General features: G+C 42.2%; 3 protein-coding genes across 5 annotated transcripts; 1 reads left to right on the top strand and 2 right to left on the bottom strand.

Moving 5' to 3' along the window:
- Positions 1-28: 28 nt before the first annotated feature.
- Positions 29-7,906, bottom strand: LOC100836528. Its single transcript, XM_014896777.2, is given in 18 exon segments — positions 29-346; positions 436-487; positions 653-888; positions 1,190-1,247; positions 1,340-1,408; positions 1,490-1,598; positions 1,817-1,884; positions 1,989-2,118; positions 2,964-3,148; positions 3,268-3,303; positions 3,385-3,459; positions 4,873-4,950; positions 5,052-5,130; positions 5,804-5,965; positions 6,059-6,123; positions 6,863-6,952; positions 7,387-7,502; positions 7,624-7,906. Coding segments are annotated over 18 exon segments (1,800 nt in total). The 5' UTR covers positions 7,748-7,906; the 3' UTR covers positions 29-278.
- Positions 7,907-8,967: 1,061 nt separating this feature from the next.
- Positions 8,968-13,024, top strand: LOC100837324 (putative ubiquitin-like-specific protease 1B). 2 transcript variants are annotated; one of them, XM_024456873.1, is made up of 9 exons: positions 8,968-9,586; positions 9,852-9,931; positions 10,011-10,104; positions 10,196-10,294; positions 11,124-11,216; positions 11,310-11,429; positions 11,968-12,068; positions 12,277-12,349; positions 12,585-13,024. In XM_024456873.1, the coding sequence occupies exons 1-9, from the start codon at positions 9,122-9,124 to the stop codon at positions 12,645-12,647; spliced, it is 1,188 nt and encodes a 395-aa protein (XP_024312641.1). In that variant the 5' UTR covers positions 8,968-9,121; the 3' UTR covers positions 12,648-13,024. The 2 variants fall into 2 exon arrangements, with proteins under 2 accessions (XP_024312641.1, XP_003559810.1); XM_003559762.4 differs by having other exon boundaries at positions 8,970-9,610.
- A 244-nt stretch (positions 13,025-13,268) lies between these two features.
- Positions 13,269-16,516, bottom strand: LOC100835302 (probable E3 ubiquitin-protein ligase BAH1-like 2). 2 transcript variants are annotated; one of them, XM_010235804.3, is made up of 6 exons: positions 16,041-16,516; positions 14,874-15,118; positions 14,232-14,483; positions 13,908-14,045; positions 13,775-13,833; positions 13,269-13,693 (listed from the first exon to the last, which is right to left on the bottom strand). In XM_010235804.3, exons 1-6 carry the CDS (start codon positions 16,219-16,221, stop codon positions 13,564-13,566), a joined length of 1,005 nt encoding a protein of 334 aa, XP_010234106.1. In that variant the 5' UTR covers positions 16,222-16,516; the 3' UTR covers positions 13,269-13,563. The 2 variants fall into 2 exon arrangements, with proteins under 2 accessions (XP_010234106.1, XP_003562468.1); XM_003562420.4 differs by having other exon boundaries at positions 13,269-13,669.
- Positions 16,517-17,321: the final 805 nt, after the last annotated feature.

The raw sequence follows: 17,321 nt of genomic DNA, 5'->3' as shown, positions 1-17,321 counted from the left end.
AAAATAAGGTGGCCAGAAATAGAATTAGGTAACAATGAAACCAAGAGGGGAACTTCGATTCAAGGATTTGCATGCTCTGAGCTCATGTTTTACAGCAGATTACAAATACGGGAAGAAATGTATTGCACTGAGCTATTACACTGTTAGTGAGTTTTCCGGAGATAAGCATGGATTGCAGAAAATATTGTTCCCACAGTGCACGCCAAAAAAAAATTACTCGCATCAGAGCCAACACAAACAAGGTGACTCGACACCTTAACCAGAAATGCATAACAGCTTCACACGAGCAACACAGCATTGATGCAGCCATCATTCTCCGGGTTGTTTGTAACCTGAGCATATTTACCTGCATAAACGAGGAACAATGGTTTATGAAACATGACTAAGGCGAAGGGATAGGCAAAAATAGCTGGACTTTTTTAACAGATGCCTTACCCCAAACAACTTTTCCAGCAGGGGTTACAAGACCGAGTTCGCTAACGTTCACCTGAGTAAGAATTTACTACTGTAAGCACTAATATGAAAAGAGACGTTATAGAACTCGAAGACGAGTATCTAATTTTGTGATAACCTATACAGATAAGAGAAAACTGGCAATAATACTACTATGGCAGAAATAAGGTTTCATACATGCAGAATGTTTTTTGCATACCTCAATGATTGTCCCCCTTGTCATAACACCAAGAGAAGTGTACATTTGACCATTTGGATTTTTCTTCACAGAAATTATGTCGAGATTGAACGTGCATTTCAACTCAGGGTGGGTAACATGAGCTTTGGTAAAACGCAGACCAGTGGGCCGAATGAACCTTTCATACTTCGGTGGCTTCCTCGTAAAACCAGGACCCACAAAGGTAGCCTTAGTTACCATTCTCTTCCACTGCTTCGCTGCATAAAGAAAAATTATATCAGCCAAATTATTCAACTCAAAGGAATACTTTGCATGGTCTCTGCAATTGCCATTTGTTTAGTGAACTTTTATGAGAACAACTTCAGACAAAAAATAGAAGTTGGTGACTTCAGTTGCCTTGCAGCACATAGCACTTCCAGGAAAGCTCATCCCAACAAAAATGCACAACTGACAAAGAATTACATGCATATGCAATGCCAAGTATGAATGCAGGACAAACACAAATTCCAAATGGTAACCTAGCTTCCAGATTTATCGATAAATCTTATTATGACTTACTTTTCCGCTTGCCAGTTCGTAGAACTTTGAACATCTCATCTTCAGCCACACCTCTGACCTGAAAGAAGAAAAATTGTGACAATGTTTAGTCAAGTAGGAAACCACCGATTTTGAAGCAAGAAGACAACAACAGTTTGAATTGAGAATTACCTTTGGCAAAGGAACATCCCATTTGCCAGCCTTTTCCTTCCTCTTTTGCTTTATTGTGTTGCTGAGGACCTACATTTCACGATAAATCAACAAGCAGCACCACAAAAAGGTTCATGTGTCACAACAGATGGTTCGAACTAACTACTTTACCTTGGCCCGCTGCGTCTGATCACGATCCAGCAGATATGGAGGGAGAGCCCCTTCTTCAACATCATCATCAACCTTCTGCCGGGAAGTTGACTCGTCATGCATTTTCAGGCTGGAAAGGAACAATTACAAGTATATTAGTAACACATAAAACCCAACAAGATATGCAGATTTCCAACATGACATCTTCAAAGTACAAACACGTCAACCGTGATGATAGTAAAACACTATCATACATGTCTCGCAGTCAAAGTAATCAATACATCAACTGGAGCAGCAGTTAAGCAGTCATTCTGAAATCTGAACCACCAAAAGATAACAAGCACTTACGTCTTCTTCATCTGCGCCTTCTCGGCATACCGCTTCTTGGCGAACCTCTTACCCTTGGCACCAAGCAACTGCCACAGACCAAACCAACCAGGCGCGCATCAGCAACAGAAACACGTAAATATACAACATATCGAAAGGGGGAGGACATGTATCGCATCAGAGAGCTGCATACCTTGCGGGCATCTTTGGAGTTCTTCTTGACGGAGCGCGCTTCCTTCTTGCGCTTGCGCTCCTCGAAGTCCATGCGCCGGCCATGGCGCTTCTGGTGGAGCTCGATGTAATCTCCCTGCGGCTGCAAGCAACTCGAACGCGTGGGGAAAATCAGCACGAAATCCAGAAGAGAAAAAAAATTCGCAAAGCAATCAGATAGCGAGAAGAGCGGCGCAGTTCAGCACGGGACGGATCGAAGGGGGGAGGTCGGGTGGGAGGAAGGCGAAGGGGGGAACGTACCATGGCGGCGAACCCTAGAGCTGCTCGGGGTTTCGGTTGGGAGACGGAGGCGGTGGAAAGGACCGAGAAGAGGCGTCGTTTTGGGGTTTATAGGTTCGCTTGGGCCTTTGGGCTAGTCTGTGGATATAGTAGTCTCTATTGTATGGGCCTGAAGATGCTGTCCAGTGGGCTCAAAAATGATATGGCCCCGAACGGCTGAAATTCACTTTATTTATTCAGTTCCAATTCCCGATTTATGTGCTCAATTGTGCTCCGATCTAAACGGGGTGTAGAAAACGTTGCGTCGAATTAAGCTTCTCTTAAGAATAAGTCTTCATCAATTATGCTCTTTTCTAATTGTAAAAAAGCGCTCTTTGCTCTTGAGTTGAAACTATTTCCCATCAGAAAATTCAAGGAATTTCTAAAATTAAGATTTGTAGACCATCTTTTTTTCTGCTATAACCTTCTGTACATCATGTGATAAAATATGCTGTATGCATTTCTGTCAAAAAACAAAAGGTAGATGCACGTCTGTTAAGGCTAGAAACAGATAAGATTTCACATCAAATAGTAAAGGTCAGAATCTGAAGGGATATACATTCTCGCAGTCCAATTCTCCACAAATAAAGGTCATGATCTTGATTTACTATGTGAAGGCTAGAAACAGATAGAACAAAGGAAGAAAATTACTGGTTACAGGATAAGAACTGTAGTCTACAGAACAGCAAATTGGCACGGAGATTTAAAAAAAAAAAATCCATGCTAAGCTACCTAGCGATGTGACCTCCACAAGCTTCATTTCCCTAGTGCTAGCTCTTTGGCGAGGTCCCTAGTAAGGCTGAGGGCTTTGGTGTTCTGCCATGGGAAAAGAGTGCGGGTAACCGGGAGTTTCCTCCGAAGATCCTGTGCACAAGACATGATCAGCGATAATAAAATGTGAAACAAGGGATAGGAAAAGAGGCAAGTGCAGTAATCCAGCGTCATAACTATCGCGTGAACCATTAGATTGCCACGGTTCGTACCTTGAATGTAGCATCGGACAAGTTCAAGTATGATTCCTGCGTGCAGAGAAAAGCAATTAGTCTTATTGACTGTTTAAGATCTGATGAGATTTACGTAAACAACAGAAAGGCTCCAACCTCAAGAGATGAAAAATACTCAGACTCTTGATGCCGAATGATGTTGGTTACTGACAGTGCAGTGTCTTCCGGCGACTGAAACACAAGTAATATAATTTCAGCGGAATTGTTAGATGTTTTAGCTTGGCAAAGATACAAGAAACTAAGGACAAAGCAAGTAAGAAAGCAATAAGAGTTCAAGCATACTGAAAGTAATATAAGGCATGATGAATATAAATCCTGAAGCATACTCAGGAGTGCAATAAATATAGATCATATGACACACATCAATGGTTCATGGACAAAAAGGTACACATATCCTCCCGAAATGTGTATAGGGTATGTTTGATTCATGCCAACTCATGCCCTACCAATTCTTGCCAACAATTGGCTAGCCAAAAAATTGGTTAAAGATTCCTTGGCCCCAAGTTGGCCAAAATTTTGGCAAAAGTTGTGAAGGGATTGTGAGGTAGGTGGACAAGATTTCATTGGCAACCAACCAAATGAAGAACAAATTTCTATTGGCTGCCAAAATTTTGGCAGGGCAAGTTCGGGCACCAACCAAACATGCCCATAGTGCCAACACACAAACTCCACAACCAGCGACAAAAGAAATGAACTAGGAGAGAAAAGGGAACCCATGTCCACCCTCCCTCACACTATTCCTCGCTCTCTCGAAATGTTAGTCATTCTTGAGGTAAACTTGCACAAAACTGGCACTTGCATCTGCGCAATCCAGCAAAGTGAAATCTGGGAAATGAAATATGCCATATGTTCATCACTTCCCCAAATAAACATAGATAAAGCTTTAGATCTTGTGTTGGAACTGTCCGCACCAATTTAGTATTTGCAACTGCAAGAACCCAAACCACCAGAGGAACTGTTCACACTTATATAGTATTTGCAACTGTAAGAACCCAAACCACCAGACACTAACCCAACATGGTAAAGTGAAGATGATATTTTTTAATGGTCTGGATAGACATAGATGAGCATGTACTGAATTGCATGTGCAAGAGAGTTCGAGAAAACAATATTAGCAAAGAATGGACAAAGTTTCCCTAAAATACATAATAACTGTACAGTGGACCCAGCTATGCAAGCAAAGCAATACTAAGCAGCTAAGCGACAAGCCGACAACCAAACAGAGAGTGGGAGCTTCAGAGCTTGAGAAGATATTTCATGGGTGACCATGTTTATGGTGATTTACGGAATGATATTTGTTTTTGACAGAAACCATGTTTATGGTGATAAAACACAAAGTCTGGGAAAGCAACTTTAAATTCGAATATTGACTGCGGAGAGGGCCAAGTTAGTAGTTTCTAGCATAAATATATTAAGATCTTCAGGCCTCTTTTCTTATGTGTGTGAGGTTTCAAAGTGAATGGGGAGACCATGTTCCATGTTAACCTGCACAAATTTCAGCCCACAGAAACAGTGGGTGTTCTACCACTATGAGGTCAAAAGAACAAAAGAAGTGTAGGGCTCCAAGTTGTTGCACGGACTAACCTGCAATACTGTGGAGTCTTTGCGATCAACGATAGTATCCAGCTGCACATTTCCCTCTTCAAAATAATGAGCACCTACCTGGTGGCCATGCAAGTGATATTTACAATACAGAAGTTACTACCTTTACTTAGTAACATTAATTAACAATGATTTTAGCTTCATCTAGTAAAACATCTAACCTGTATCTTTCCTTTAATATCAACATATTGAAACTCATCACTGAATTCCAGAGTCCAAATGGAACGCCAGCTGCCATTGCTGGATGACACAATATGAAGTTGCCTCCGTCAGACACTAAATGATAAGAAGATCAAACCTATAAGGAGCATACTTCGAGTGTTCTAGTGACAGATTCTGTGAAACAAGTGTTCAGATAAAGAACAAGTACTAAATTTTCAAGTGAAAAAGTACCATTGAAAAGATAAAAAATGTATTATAAGCAGATGATAAACAGTATTGCCACAAACCAAATGATGAGTTTTTAGCGAGGAAATGAAAGAACATAGCGCGGAAAATCTATGATCAAAAGTTGCATATGGAAACAGGTTCTAAAAGTATACTAGTACTAGGAATCTAGGATACAAAGATAAAAACTAAAATCTCTAGAGGTGCAAATAAGGTGAGGGTGAACTGAAAACAATGGACACCTTCAATGTTAAAATCGGACCAACAGAACCTTTAGATGTCATTACAATCCAGATCAAAGTCACTGATATATAGGTGCAGGACTAAAGCTTTTTTCAACCCGGGATCTCTCCCCTTTCCATTACTTTTGCATAACGGAAATACAAATGTCTGGAAGCCAAGCACAAGAACGAGGGAAATAAGGGGGAAAGATAACCAGGAACAAACTACTTGTGCAGGATTAAAGCTAACAAGGGAATTTACATAAAACGACACAGAGTTAGCAGACACAAGTCAGAAAACATACCAAAAGTTTTGTGGACTGCGCCTAGCAGCAGAAATAACTACTGCCAAACAAAAATCAGCTCCTGGTCCCTCTACATCCTTTCCTTTGGTACAATAAACAGCACACACACCTTTTGGATAAGCTTCACTAACGTATTTGGACAGTTCAACATCTATAGCACTCCTGTATAAAAAAAAAAAGTTTACAGATTATTGACTATCAATGTAATATGGAAAATAAAGAAACGAGGAAGAGTAAATAGCAGAGTTAATATACCTAAACTCCTCAGTATATGCTGAAGGAAGCTCCTCATCTGTAGCAGGTCTCAAATTTGTACAAGTCTGTGAACACAAACACAAAACAAAATGAATTTAAATCAAATGCAGGAACTCCAATCTTTGAATGACAAACAAAATGTGCGAAGAAAATCCCATTCCATATATTTGCAAAAACAACACTTTGCCAAGCATAATAATTTTGTGCAGGTCGGTAATATTAACTAGTGAGGCCTAATACTGCTGCTGGTGTTGTGTAGAGTTCAGACAAATTGGAGAAGTTGCTTTTCATGCTTCTGCTTCCGAGCTATCTCATGGAAGATAAGAAACCAACTTAAGTCCGGTAAATCTATTTTGGTTTGAAACGGTATGGTTATTTTCAGTAGATCAATTCCTCAGTAAAAATATAAGCCAACAACAGAACTAAGTAAAAGACTGCATGAGTGGTAAGAGACTAAGAGAGATCAACCGGAGATGACCTGGGCAATTCATCAGAATTCAAAAGTCCAACAATAGCCGTGTCCATCAAGCTCAAGACGCAAGCCATGCTTATTGCAGATATACAACTGGTAAACACACCACTCTCTAGGATAAGTGACTACTACTTGTTTAGTACTCCCTCTGATCCTAAATTCTTGACTCAAATTTGCCCAAATATGGATGTATGTATTCTTAAAAAGCGTCTAGATACATGTAATATTTCGACAACAATTTAGGATCAGAGGGACTACTCACTTGCGACAGGCATATAAAAGCAAAATAACCATGTTTGCAACAACAGCAGTTACATCCTTCGATTTATTACCTGCTTAATATGATCCACGGTAGCAACTTGGCCGGTTCTAGGGTCCAGATAATTGTTCTTGTCCAGCTCCCCATAAGATGTGATGATTATCTGCAGGCATATATCACACAACTAACATTCAACATTCAGCCGGTACGGGCATCCAAACCCTTATGCCTTGATCATGGCTAGGAAAACACACTCAGAAAGCGGCCATTCCAACGGAAAATGCTCCCGCTTATCGTGTGCTCGACAATAGATCTACCAAAATGTTCCTAACCAACTTCTCCACCTTACAGTACAGTTCTTCGGTTCCCGAGTCTAGCAAATCCAGACAGCCCAAACAAAAATATAGCCTAAGAACTGTACTATTACTCACGGATGATGAAATGACGATCCTATCACAAGCATAACCTATCACTTCAATAATTGCCAATAATACACAGTAGTACGTTGGAATATGCATAGAGACGAAGCAGCATCACGAGGCAGACATAGCTGGGGACAGACTACAGAGAGAGAGAGAGGGAGAGAGGAATGCTCACATCGCCGCTGCGATCGGGGAGGCCGAGGGAGACGAGTTGCGCCTTGTTGTACTCCGGGTAGGCCTCGGCCGCCGCGGCCTCGTACACGGCGTCGTCGCCCAGCAGCGCGCGCACATCTGCGCGCCCACCCACCCATTCGAGCAGGAGAACAAAACGGGGGGATCAGAGTCAGGCAAATGGAACGTGCAAACAGCTATAGCTAAGGCAGGCGTGAGGGATCGGGGGCGGGGTTGGTGCCTTTGGCGACGTAGTGGATCTCGCCGGCGGGCGCGCGGGAGAGGAACCAGACTGCGATCTCCCGCTTCTGGCCGTCGCTGAGCTGCTGCTGCTGCTCGCCGGCGCCGCCGTCGTCGTCCGACATTTGGTGGGTGGGGGAGAGGAGAGGAGCGCGCGGAGGGGAAGAGAGGGCAGGAGATTGGGAGGGATTGATGGGCGCAGGCAGGCGCACGGGATGGATGGCAAGTGGGAGGGAGCAGGCGATGGCCGTGGCGGTTGACGATGGTCGCCGCACGGTGCACCACCGATCGGACGGAGACGGGGGATTTTCTCTTTTATTTTTCCTTTTTCCTTTTTTTGTCCTTTTCTTTTTTCTTTTTCTTTCTGTGAGCCTTTTTTTTAACACACTTTCTGTGAGCCTTGATTGCGCTGGACAGTGGATGGAGTACTAAGGAATTCAACATAAGATAAAGTCATACAAATCGAAAAACAGGAAAGATTAAAAGACAGAGACCAACATAGCAGACGGTGATACGAAATGCAACTTTCGGTACGGCAACCTAACAGTCAGTGGATGACTCGACATTGGAGGTGAACTTTTATTTTAGAAGTTGAGGTATACTTGTAGGTGCGCCGTGAGAGCAACAATGAAGAGAATAAGAAAAAAGTCATCAAAGTCTCATGAAAAACAAGCATAAAAAACAAATGACTTCTCTAGTCCATTTTTTTTTCTAAACAGTTTTTCTTTAGCACGTTACTTCATGTTCCTACCACTCTAATTATTGTCTTCTTGGGTTAGGACAATCGCCGTAACCGTTGTCGAGGTAGGACGCCAACTCTTCGATACTGATCAATGGTGGGACATGTTTTTTACTTCGTGTGTCACATGTTTTTTAGTTTATCTAAACTTTAAAAAAATAATTGCTAGATGAAAATATGGAATTAGCTTTGTGCACACAAGAAAAAGAATATTTCTACTCCGTTATAATAATTGTAGTCGTATTTGCAACCCTTTGAATTAGGGATTAACTTGGTATGTGCCGGTGCAATTTTTGTGTATTCAGAAAATACCAGCACAATTTACATATTCCAAAAAATGTCACCACAAATTTACGGATTCTTCGAAAACTGTCGCTACGATTGAAAACAGAGAATTACACTGAGTTTTTCGAAAAAACAAGAATTACAGTGACAGTTTTCGAATTAACCCTTGAATTATTATTTTCAAAATTAAGCCGAGTTACCAATAGGCTGTTTAACGTTAACCTCTAACGAGCACGTCGGTAATTTGTAATTTATCGCGAAATTACAGGGTTTGTTAATCAATTTTGTTGCCGATGTATCTCGTCGCGTTCCCCAATTTCAAATCCGCGATTCCGGTGGCGCCGCGCCGTCCGCCTCCCTAGTCCCTACCCCTAGCTCCCCCTCGCCGCCCGCCGCCACCACGCTAGCTAGCGCTCCCCCTCCTCCGCCGCCACGCGCGCAGCCACAAGCATCCCATGCCGGGTGCCTCTGCGGCATGACCAGCGCCGCCGCCGCCCAACTCCGCCGGAAGCGGCGCACCGAGAGCAACTCCCCGACGATTCGCCCCCGCCGCCGACTCCTCTGCCCCAGTCACTTCCTCGCCATCCGCCCCTTCGGCCTCCGCTTCGCCCTCTCCGCCGCGCCCCGCCGCCGCCCTCGCGCCGCCCGCCGTCCCGCGGCCGCTCCCCCTCGCCGCCGACCACGCAGCAGCGTCGTATTCGTCCCCGCCGTCCGCCCATTCGTCCTCCGCTACTTCCTCCCGAGCGGTTCATCATCCCCTCGCCGCCGCCGGAAGGCCTCCGGGGTAGACATGGGCAACTTTGTCTCGCAGCTGCTGAAGGGATGGGTCGAGGGGTCGCGGGAGGCGGAAGATCTCTCTGTGGCAAAGAAGGTTCAGGGGGACAAGGCCAGTGCCGTCAGGAGGGGTACTCGCGATGCCAGCAAGATCACACTGGAGGAGGTGCGCACCGATAGACCCCAAGAGGTAGCCATTTCAATCTCATGCTGCAATTTACATGACTCGCTGATATGCATAGTAAAATGGTTAATGCACTTGCCTTCGTCGGAGTGGCGTCAACCGAGATATGACTTTTGGAACTTGCTCTGTTATGTTTCTGCTTGTGAACTTGTTCACTAGAGCGAATTCACCTATAAATTTTCCAGTCATGACTCTTTTCAACAGTTCTTCACATATAACCCCCACATATTGTAATTGACTATTCCAGGATCTGTCTGAACTGTTCACACCTCTCACGAAAGGAGAAGAAAGTGAAGTATACAACGCCTTGTATGGTGGTGGTCACAGGTATAACTTGACAACCGTTCATTTATTTGTTTCAATTTTTGTCCAACATTAAGCATTAATTCTCCTCTTCTTTTTGCAGTAAAAAAATAGTGGCAGCGCATGAGCCTTCAAACATTGAAATTACCAAAGAGACACTAGGGTGTTTGAGGCCTCGTGGTTGGTTAAACGATGAGGTGAATTGTTAAATTGTTGAAGAACTTTCTTCATCAAAGAAGAACGTCTTGAAGGATATGTTTAAATGATATTATATTTCTTCCTTTGCAGGTCGTCAATTTGTACCTTGAATTGTTAAAGGAGAGGGCAGAAAGAGAACCCACAAGATTTTTAAAATGCCACTTCTTTAACACATTCTTTTATAAGAAGGTTAGCTGATCTGCATTCTTTGCTTTCTTTTAAGTCTTTCTGTAGTTCTGCTACTTACACCAGTTATGACTTATATCCGCTAGCACTTAGTAGTTCTATCTGTAGCACTATTCAGGCATGATTCTGTACTGATTGCTTGGATTTTGCAATATTTTTGTGGCAGTCCACACCTTTAGCAAATTTCGCATAGGAAATTTCCATTCAAGCATATGAGGTCATATATTAATTTAAGAATATGCATCTCTTACATGTAAGTGTCTGAAAAATGCTCCTTAACAGGCTTGCAATCTCGTTTTGAAATTGATTCGATTAATCTCGTTAGTCTTTTCATAATTGAGACTAGTCGGCTCATGGGCTTGGTTCAAAATTGCTTCGATTATCCTTGTTACTTTCTCAGAAATCAAATGAAACTCGATTATGATATGGCTTGTCTCGTAAGATCAATTATAAGATTGTTTTGAAACTATAAATAATAATATATTGAATCAAATGAGCCAATTCTGAACAAAGCTCGATGATACGATCACCCAGGCATGGCTTGGTTTCCTATCCTATTACATGGCTAGTTCCCTTGATCTGTTACATTCATGCCTCATGGTTACTAAACTCGTGGCCCTTCTCTTGATGACTACTATAATACATATGAAGTGCTTGTTATTTTATAGACCACTGTTGTATGTTGTTCGTCCAGTACGAGACTATTCCTTTTCTGATTGTCAGACCTGTTAATACTTGTTAGTAACCTTGCTTGTTAGATCTTTTGTGTTAATTTAGCATGTAGCTAGCACTGAACTGTGAACGCCTCATGACTTTCTGGATTCTTGTTCAGCTTGCTTCTGGGAAAACTGGTTATGACTACGAATCTGTTAGAAGATGGACAGCCATCAACAAGTTGGGCTATGAGCTTGTGCAGTGTGACAAAGTAAAGTTGGATCTTTGTTTTTTTTATTATTGGCCTTTGTTCTTTTACAATTTCATTCCTATGTTCAACTTACCGTTAGAATTTGGTGTGCAGATATTCGTTCCAGTACATAGAGATATGCACTGGTGCCTGGCAGTTATTAACATGAAGGAAAAAACTTTCCAGTATCTTGATTCTTTTGGTGGCATGGACTACTCTGTACTGAGAATACTGGTAGGCTCAACTGATATCTTGAGTAAAATACTATCTGCTAAACGGATGTCTTACAGTAAAACACTTAGAGAGCTAAGAGGTATAGCCTCCAATTACTTCTCTTGTGACTTGTCAGAAAATAGTTCCTTAGCAATCCAATGATTATGCATAACATTTGAAGTAACTGTTTCAAATCATTCTGTGGTGGGCCTGTGGACTGTGGTGCTCAAGGTTTGATTTATGCATGTGGGTGGCAGAGCTAGCTCATAGTAGCAAAAGGAGGACTGTTATTTTACAACTTATGCATGCGCATGATTCACATGATTTGCTCTCTGTGCTATAGATAAGGAAAATGTGTTCCATTTATGATATTATAGATCTTCAGAGGTATCCTTTAGTTTTTATCATCTATGATCTTTTCATGTTTAACTTACCAAGCAGCAAATTGGCATTATTATTTGGGAAGTTAGAATATATCCATTGGTAGCTATCGTAAGTCTTCATCTTTCTATTTGTTTTTTTTTGTTAAATTAAAAGTTATGTTTTTGTGTTTCTTCAGGCTAGATATATTATGGATGAATTGAAGGACAAGAGTAACATAGAGATAGACATCAATTCTTGGCTGGAAAGACCAGTTCCTTTTCCTTTGCAACATAATGGGTACACCTTCCTTTCCACTGCTTATTCCCTGCCAGTAACAGTTTGCTTTTGGTTTCCGCAAAAAACTCATATGAAGTGTTAGTTATCATCATTCAGTGCACTGCTGCATTTTCAACGCTCATTTTTCACTACCTGAAATGTATGTTGTACTTAGCGTTAACAATGAGCAAACATGGATTTGTTTGATGCTGAACTTCCCTTGTAATAGATGGGATTGCGGTATGTTTATGCTCAAGTTCATCGATTTCCACAGCAGAGGTCTCGGACTGTCTTTTAGTCAGGTGAGTATAATAGACATCTAGTGAATTTGAACTTAGTAAATATGCTTCATTAGGGTCTCTTTGGGGGTTCCTGAGTTTCTCTGAAGTCAAGGACTTCCAGAACAGGCCTGCCAACGAGGCTTATGCAAAATTGCAAAGTCAAGCTCAAATCTCTCTCATACACCTATATACAGTGGCATTTCCGTTTACCCTGTACTTTGTAGTTTGATTTGTTTAAACCTATTACTCTTTGCAGAAACATATGGAATATTTTAGGAAGCGGACAGCAAAGGAGATCCTGAGATTAAGAGCTGACTAAGCAACGAGCCATTTATGACCGACACATTTCAGACATTTTCCAAAGTCAGGTATTCTTCTTGCATTCTACTGGCAAAGATGTGAGGAAGTATTTCTCTGGTGTCAGCAACTGGAGTTGTGGTGAACTGGTGATTATGAACTGTCGGAGTAAATCACCATGCCACCAGAGTTTTGTAAAACCTTTTAGTTATATTCATCTAGGATCTGATTTTGATAGAGCAGAGGGAATAGAAAAGTGACATTTAGGGAAGACAGTAAGATAAGTGAAGTAGGTAGTGAGGTTCCATGATTACAATGTTTATCTTGATTGTTATTGCAGCATCCATTAATGGTGTTCTATAGAGAAAAAAAGTAGCACCCATCGATGTGTTATCCCTAAAGCATGATGCTTGGTGTTTGTTCAGGTAGTATCAGCCGTTTAGTGACTTAACAACAAATAAATGAATAGAAAATCAGGCCATTCAGAAGATTCAATGGGCTGGTATTGCAACCTGTCGTCACAGTCTCAACAAAGGAATTTGATCCTAATCTTTGGAGTAACTTGACCCTGGTTCTTGAATTCCTCTGAGCGCACAGAACAACTTACACTTATTCATAGAAAATGGCGGAAACATGCAAGATATTGCCTGAATAACAATGGAGATCATGTATATTTAGAGGTAGGTGCCTCTGGATGGCAGGCCCAAATCTGTGGTAAAACATCAGAAAGCCAAATTGGCCAAATAGGCCAGGTCACTTTTGCAGTTCTACACTCATTAATCACGACACATGTGCCTCCTTTTCGTCTAGGTGCACAAAAGTGAACCCGCTTTACAGGCCGATTCATTTCAGCAGGATATATCCAACAAAGCAAGATCTAACCAAGAACAAGTCAACAATGAGAAATTCCTTTTTTTTAACCAAGATTACACGTTCCATCAAATGCCCAAGAATGCTCTACATTGTGACTCCCAGTGCTCCTTAGCTAGGCGAACACGTTCAACTCGCTCCATCTGCATTCTCTTCTCCCAAAACTCTGGACAGCTGTTGATATACAACACTGATAAACTAATCACAAGGTACAGAAGAAAATTGTACCTTTCCTGTCATATCGTTGCTCACAGAGGATTTGTTGGGATGTAGACTTACCTATAGCTTATCAGCATGTTCAGCTCATCCAAGTGTGCAGCATTAGGAAAGACCCCAACCTGAAATGGAAAATGAGGGCAGTCAGCTGGACATACACACACAACTGTCCCCAAACTGATGAAATTATTTTTACCTGTCGGCACAGTGGGCACTTTGATTTTTGATCTGCAGACTTCAGTCCGTCAACAATCGTCACTGATGCAGCAGAACAGCAGCACAAGTAGCAAAATATATGGCCGCAGGAAAGAGAGACCGGATCAAACATTGTGTCCTGCAAAAGAAAAACAGATGAATTTTTCAGACATCACAAAGAAGACAAATCGCAATGTGGCAATGCACTAGCAACGAATTGTATGTCGAATGCATTACAACAAACGTAGGAACAGTTATCCTCACTATAGATCGAAATAATGTAACTAGTGTATAGTGGTGCTCTGAGTAGAAAGTGCGAGCTCACCAAGCAAATTGAACACATCAAGCTAATATCAACGCGCATAGAGTCAAAGAGGTTGCATGAGAGCGTTGGCTGATCATCATCAAATGTGAGCGAACAGTCACCAAAGAGCTCCATCGCAACCTCGTTGTTCTTGCTCCTTCTCAGATTCATGTAGAAAGCCATTAGCTCACATAGCCATGGGGACTGAAGTATCTCAATGTGCAGGCTCTGGGCTTGAGCTTTGAACTCCTGCCCTTGCTTCGAGTAATGTATCTGCAAAGTAGGTGCTTTTGATCATTGTTTTTTTATTACTTGTTGATTCACAATTGTTATTTCTGAAATGTAAAGACAACTAAGAATTTGATACCAGAAATATGATTACGTAGTTGAAACAGAACATCATATATTCTGGACTATCTGATGATTCCAATATGCATTGGCATTTAGAACTTAACTCCAATTTGCCTGTTTAAGTCTAAAATGCATGAAATTCGCTTGCTTCTCCTCTTCTCCCCTCTGATGCAGGAACATCCAGTAGTTCTTTCCTTTTGTTACTATTGTATTGAGAACTTAAATATTATTAGTGCTTTTCACAGTTGGAAAAGGCAGGGTCGTTTCTGATAATCCTTAAAAAAGCTCAGGTCGTTTGAGTGAAGACCATACCTTGTCATACTTCTTTAGAATTTTCCTCATCGCTACGGCATTTATAATTGCATATGTAACCAAGTCTTTGCCTTGCTGTATCAATTGCCCATGGCTCTTGTGGCCCTTGTTGGTGAACCACATGGCATATTTCTTGAAACCTGATGCCAAATGTAATTCAAGAAGCTTCTTGGCCTTCTTGTTGAAGCAGCCAATGACGGCTGACATCTCGTTGAGAAGGGACGGGAAGAAACTCCCATCACATACTGCGTATTGTTAGGAACTTGTCAGCTAACCAACCTTGAAAGGTAATTTAAACATCTACAATGCCAGCTGAACCATGCATGAACTTTTGTTTTGTCTGTTGGCACTTTGCAGTCGTTCACATAAATAATTGTCTCAAAACCATGGTAGGCAACTCCAGAGATTTATTATAGAGTAGAAAATTGGAGTCAATGGAACAGATGCACCAATCGCAGTAAGTTCCTTGCTAAACCTATGAAACACAGCACAGTTGACTCTACACTGGTTGGTGCAATTGTGCTATTTTATTTATAGACTTTGTAAAGCGACTTTGTCAATAGATGTCATCACGGTCAGTACTCTGGGCTCAGCAATATGTACACTTGCGATTTGTTAGATCAACAAAACGGCTAACGGCCTGGTATAATTTAGTGCGTGAAACCATTTCTATGGTCAGTATTCAGTTTGAACTGATAGTTGAACATGCAAGGCTGTAATTTCAACTTCTTTGATGGTTCAGCCTTGATTTCTTCATGCATTACTTGTGTATGTTGTACATCTTAAAAAAAGGCATGTTGTAGCTGCAACGTGCAGGTTCCACGCAGAATTTGTCAAGCTCTTTTTATATATAACACATGATTTGTCACGCTGGTAACATGCTGTAGCAAACTAGCAACAAGTGGAATCCAAAATATGGGCATTGACAACGACCCGATTGTAGTCTTCTCTCTTCTAGGTTTGTCATTTTGCTAAAGGAGGAATCCATCCATTAGGGGGGGGGGGGGGGGGGGGGGCAGGGTCTTAATTCAGGAAGAAGAAGAACAGGACACCGGCAAAAGATTCCTCCAGCTACTAATAACAGACCGGCAAGGGATTTCACGAACTAATTACAGCACCAGAACCAGAAAAGAACAGGAAACCGGAAATGGTCATGGCTTCTTTTACCTGAGCAATGGCCGAGGCACCGGACACCGCCGGCGTCGGAAGAGGAAGAGGAGGATTGCTGGTGTGATCCGAGCTCGGCGCGGCATTTCTTGAGCATCTTCTTGAGCCGCTTGAGCCCCACGCCGGGGAGCTCCTCCTCCATCCCCTTCATGTACGTCTCGTACTTCTTGGCGAACTTCATGACCACAAGGTCAAAAACACACCCCTGATTCCAAACGGGAAAGCCTGCTAATTTCTGAAGCAGGCAGGCAGAGAAGACCAGTTCTTGAAAAGGAGATGTTCAGGGGCTGTGATTTGAGCACGGGAAAGAGGCAAGTAAATGAAAGGAGGCGGCGATCTAGTCACGCGCGGCTCGTGGATTCAAGGAAAACGAGGGGCGGCAACTCGTGTGAGCAACAAGAGGAAAAGAAAAGGTGCAGGACGCGATTTTGGAACAAAATGAAAGCAGTGGGAGGCTTCTTCACCACGTCAACTGGTGGTGTGTGTGTATATAAGCGGACCCGCCGTCTCTCCCATGTCTTTGTGGAAATTAGGCCTGGAACGGGCAATCGGTCGTCACGCACGGTTAGGTCTATCCAGCGTTCAGGAATTTTGGGTTTCGAACATGATGATCAAACTTTTGAAATGGAAATTCAAAGACCAATTCCCGTTGATTTCGGTTCGGCCTATTCGGTCCACCGAATGACAAAACAATATGGAACTCTTGTGTACGAGCTGCAACTGGGCTATATCTCGGTCGTCTTATCTAAAAATGAAAAGTCGTCTCATCTTTTTTTTTTCATCGTTCGTCCGGAACCTTAAGCACAGACCATATCCAATGACTGGAAAATCAACTTACCAATGTATCTTATACACGTGCATATTGCAAAGACAATAACAGAAAACATCCATAGGTGTGGCTATATCTCGGTCGTCTTATCTAAAAATGAAAAGTCGTCTCACCTTTCTTTTTTCATCGTTCGTCCGGAACCTTAAGCACAGACCATATCCAATGACTGGAAAATCAACTTACCACGTACATATTGCAAAGACATAACAGAAAACATCCATAGAGTCACAATCGTTGGCTCATACGCGACGAGAACAAAGAATAGGCAAGATTATAAGAGAGAAGAGCACGAGGACTCATTCTAACCGATTCATGCAGGCAGGTACGAACGTGGGCATATAGCACGGTGCGAACGTGTCAGTGACGGAGTGACGTGTAACGGAAGTTTGTTGGTCGAGACTAGCTTAATTGGGAGTGCCGTGCATGCACGTACCTATCGATCCATCGATACC

The sequence above is a fragment of the Brachypodium distachyon genome, chromosome 1, assembly GCF_000005505.3.
Source record: "Brachypodium distachyon strain Bd21 chromosome 1, Brachypodium_distachyon_v3.0, whole genome shotgun sequence".
NCBI classification, from domain to species: domain Eukaryota; kingdom Viridiplantae; phylum Streptophyta; class Magnoliopsida; order Poales; family Poaceae; genus Brachypodium; species Brachypodium distachyon.
The sequence above is the reverse complement of the archived record's forward strand: the minus strand, read 5'-3'. Positions and strand labels throughout refer to the sequence as shown.

Excerpts from the sequence above, each read along its gene's own strand:
- LOC100837324 (XM_003559762.4), top strand. The coding sequence starts at position 9,122 with ATGACCAGCGCCGCCGCCGCCCAACTCCGCCGGAAGCGGCGCACCGAG. Across the intron at positions 10,295-11,123 it reads ACACATTCTTTTATAAGAAG|CTTGCTTCTGGGAAAACTGG; the intron begins GTTAGCTGATCT and ends ATTCTTGTTCAG. Across the intron at positions 11,430-11,967 it reads ACTCTGTACTGAGAATACTG|GCTAGATATATTATGGATGA; the intron begins GTAGGCTCAACT and ends GTGTTTCTTCAG.
- LOC100835302 (XM_010235804.3), bottom strand. The coding sequence starts at position 16,221 with ATGAAGTTCGCCAAGAAGTACGAGACGTACATGAAGGGGATGGAGGAG. Across the intron at positions 15,119-16,040 it reads GTGCCTCGGCCATTGCTCAG|TATGTGATGGGAGTTTCTTC; the intron begins GTAAAAGAAGCC and ends AACAATACGCAG. Across the intron at positions 14,484-14,873 it reads TTCTAAAGAAGTATGACAAG|ATACATTACTCGAAGCAAGG; the intron begins GTATGGTCTTCA and ends CCTACTTTGCAG.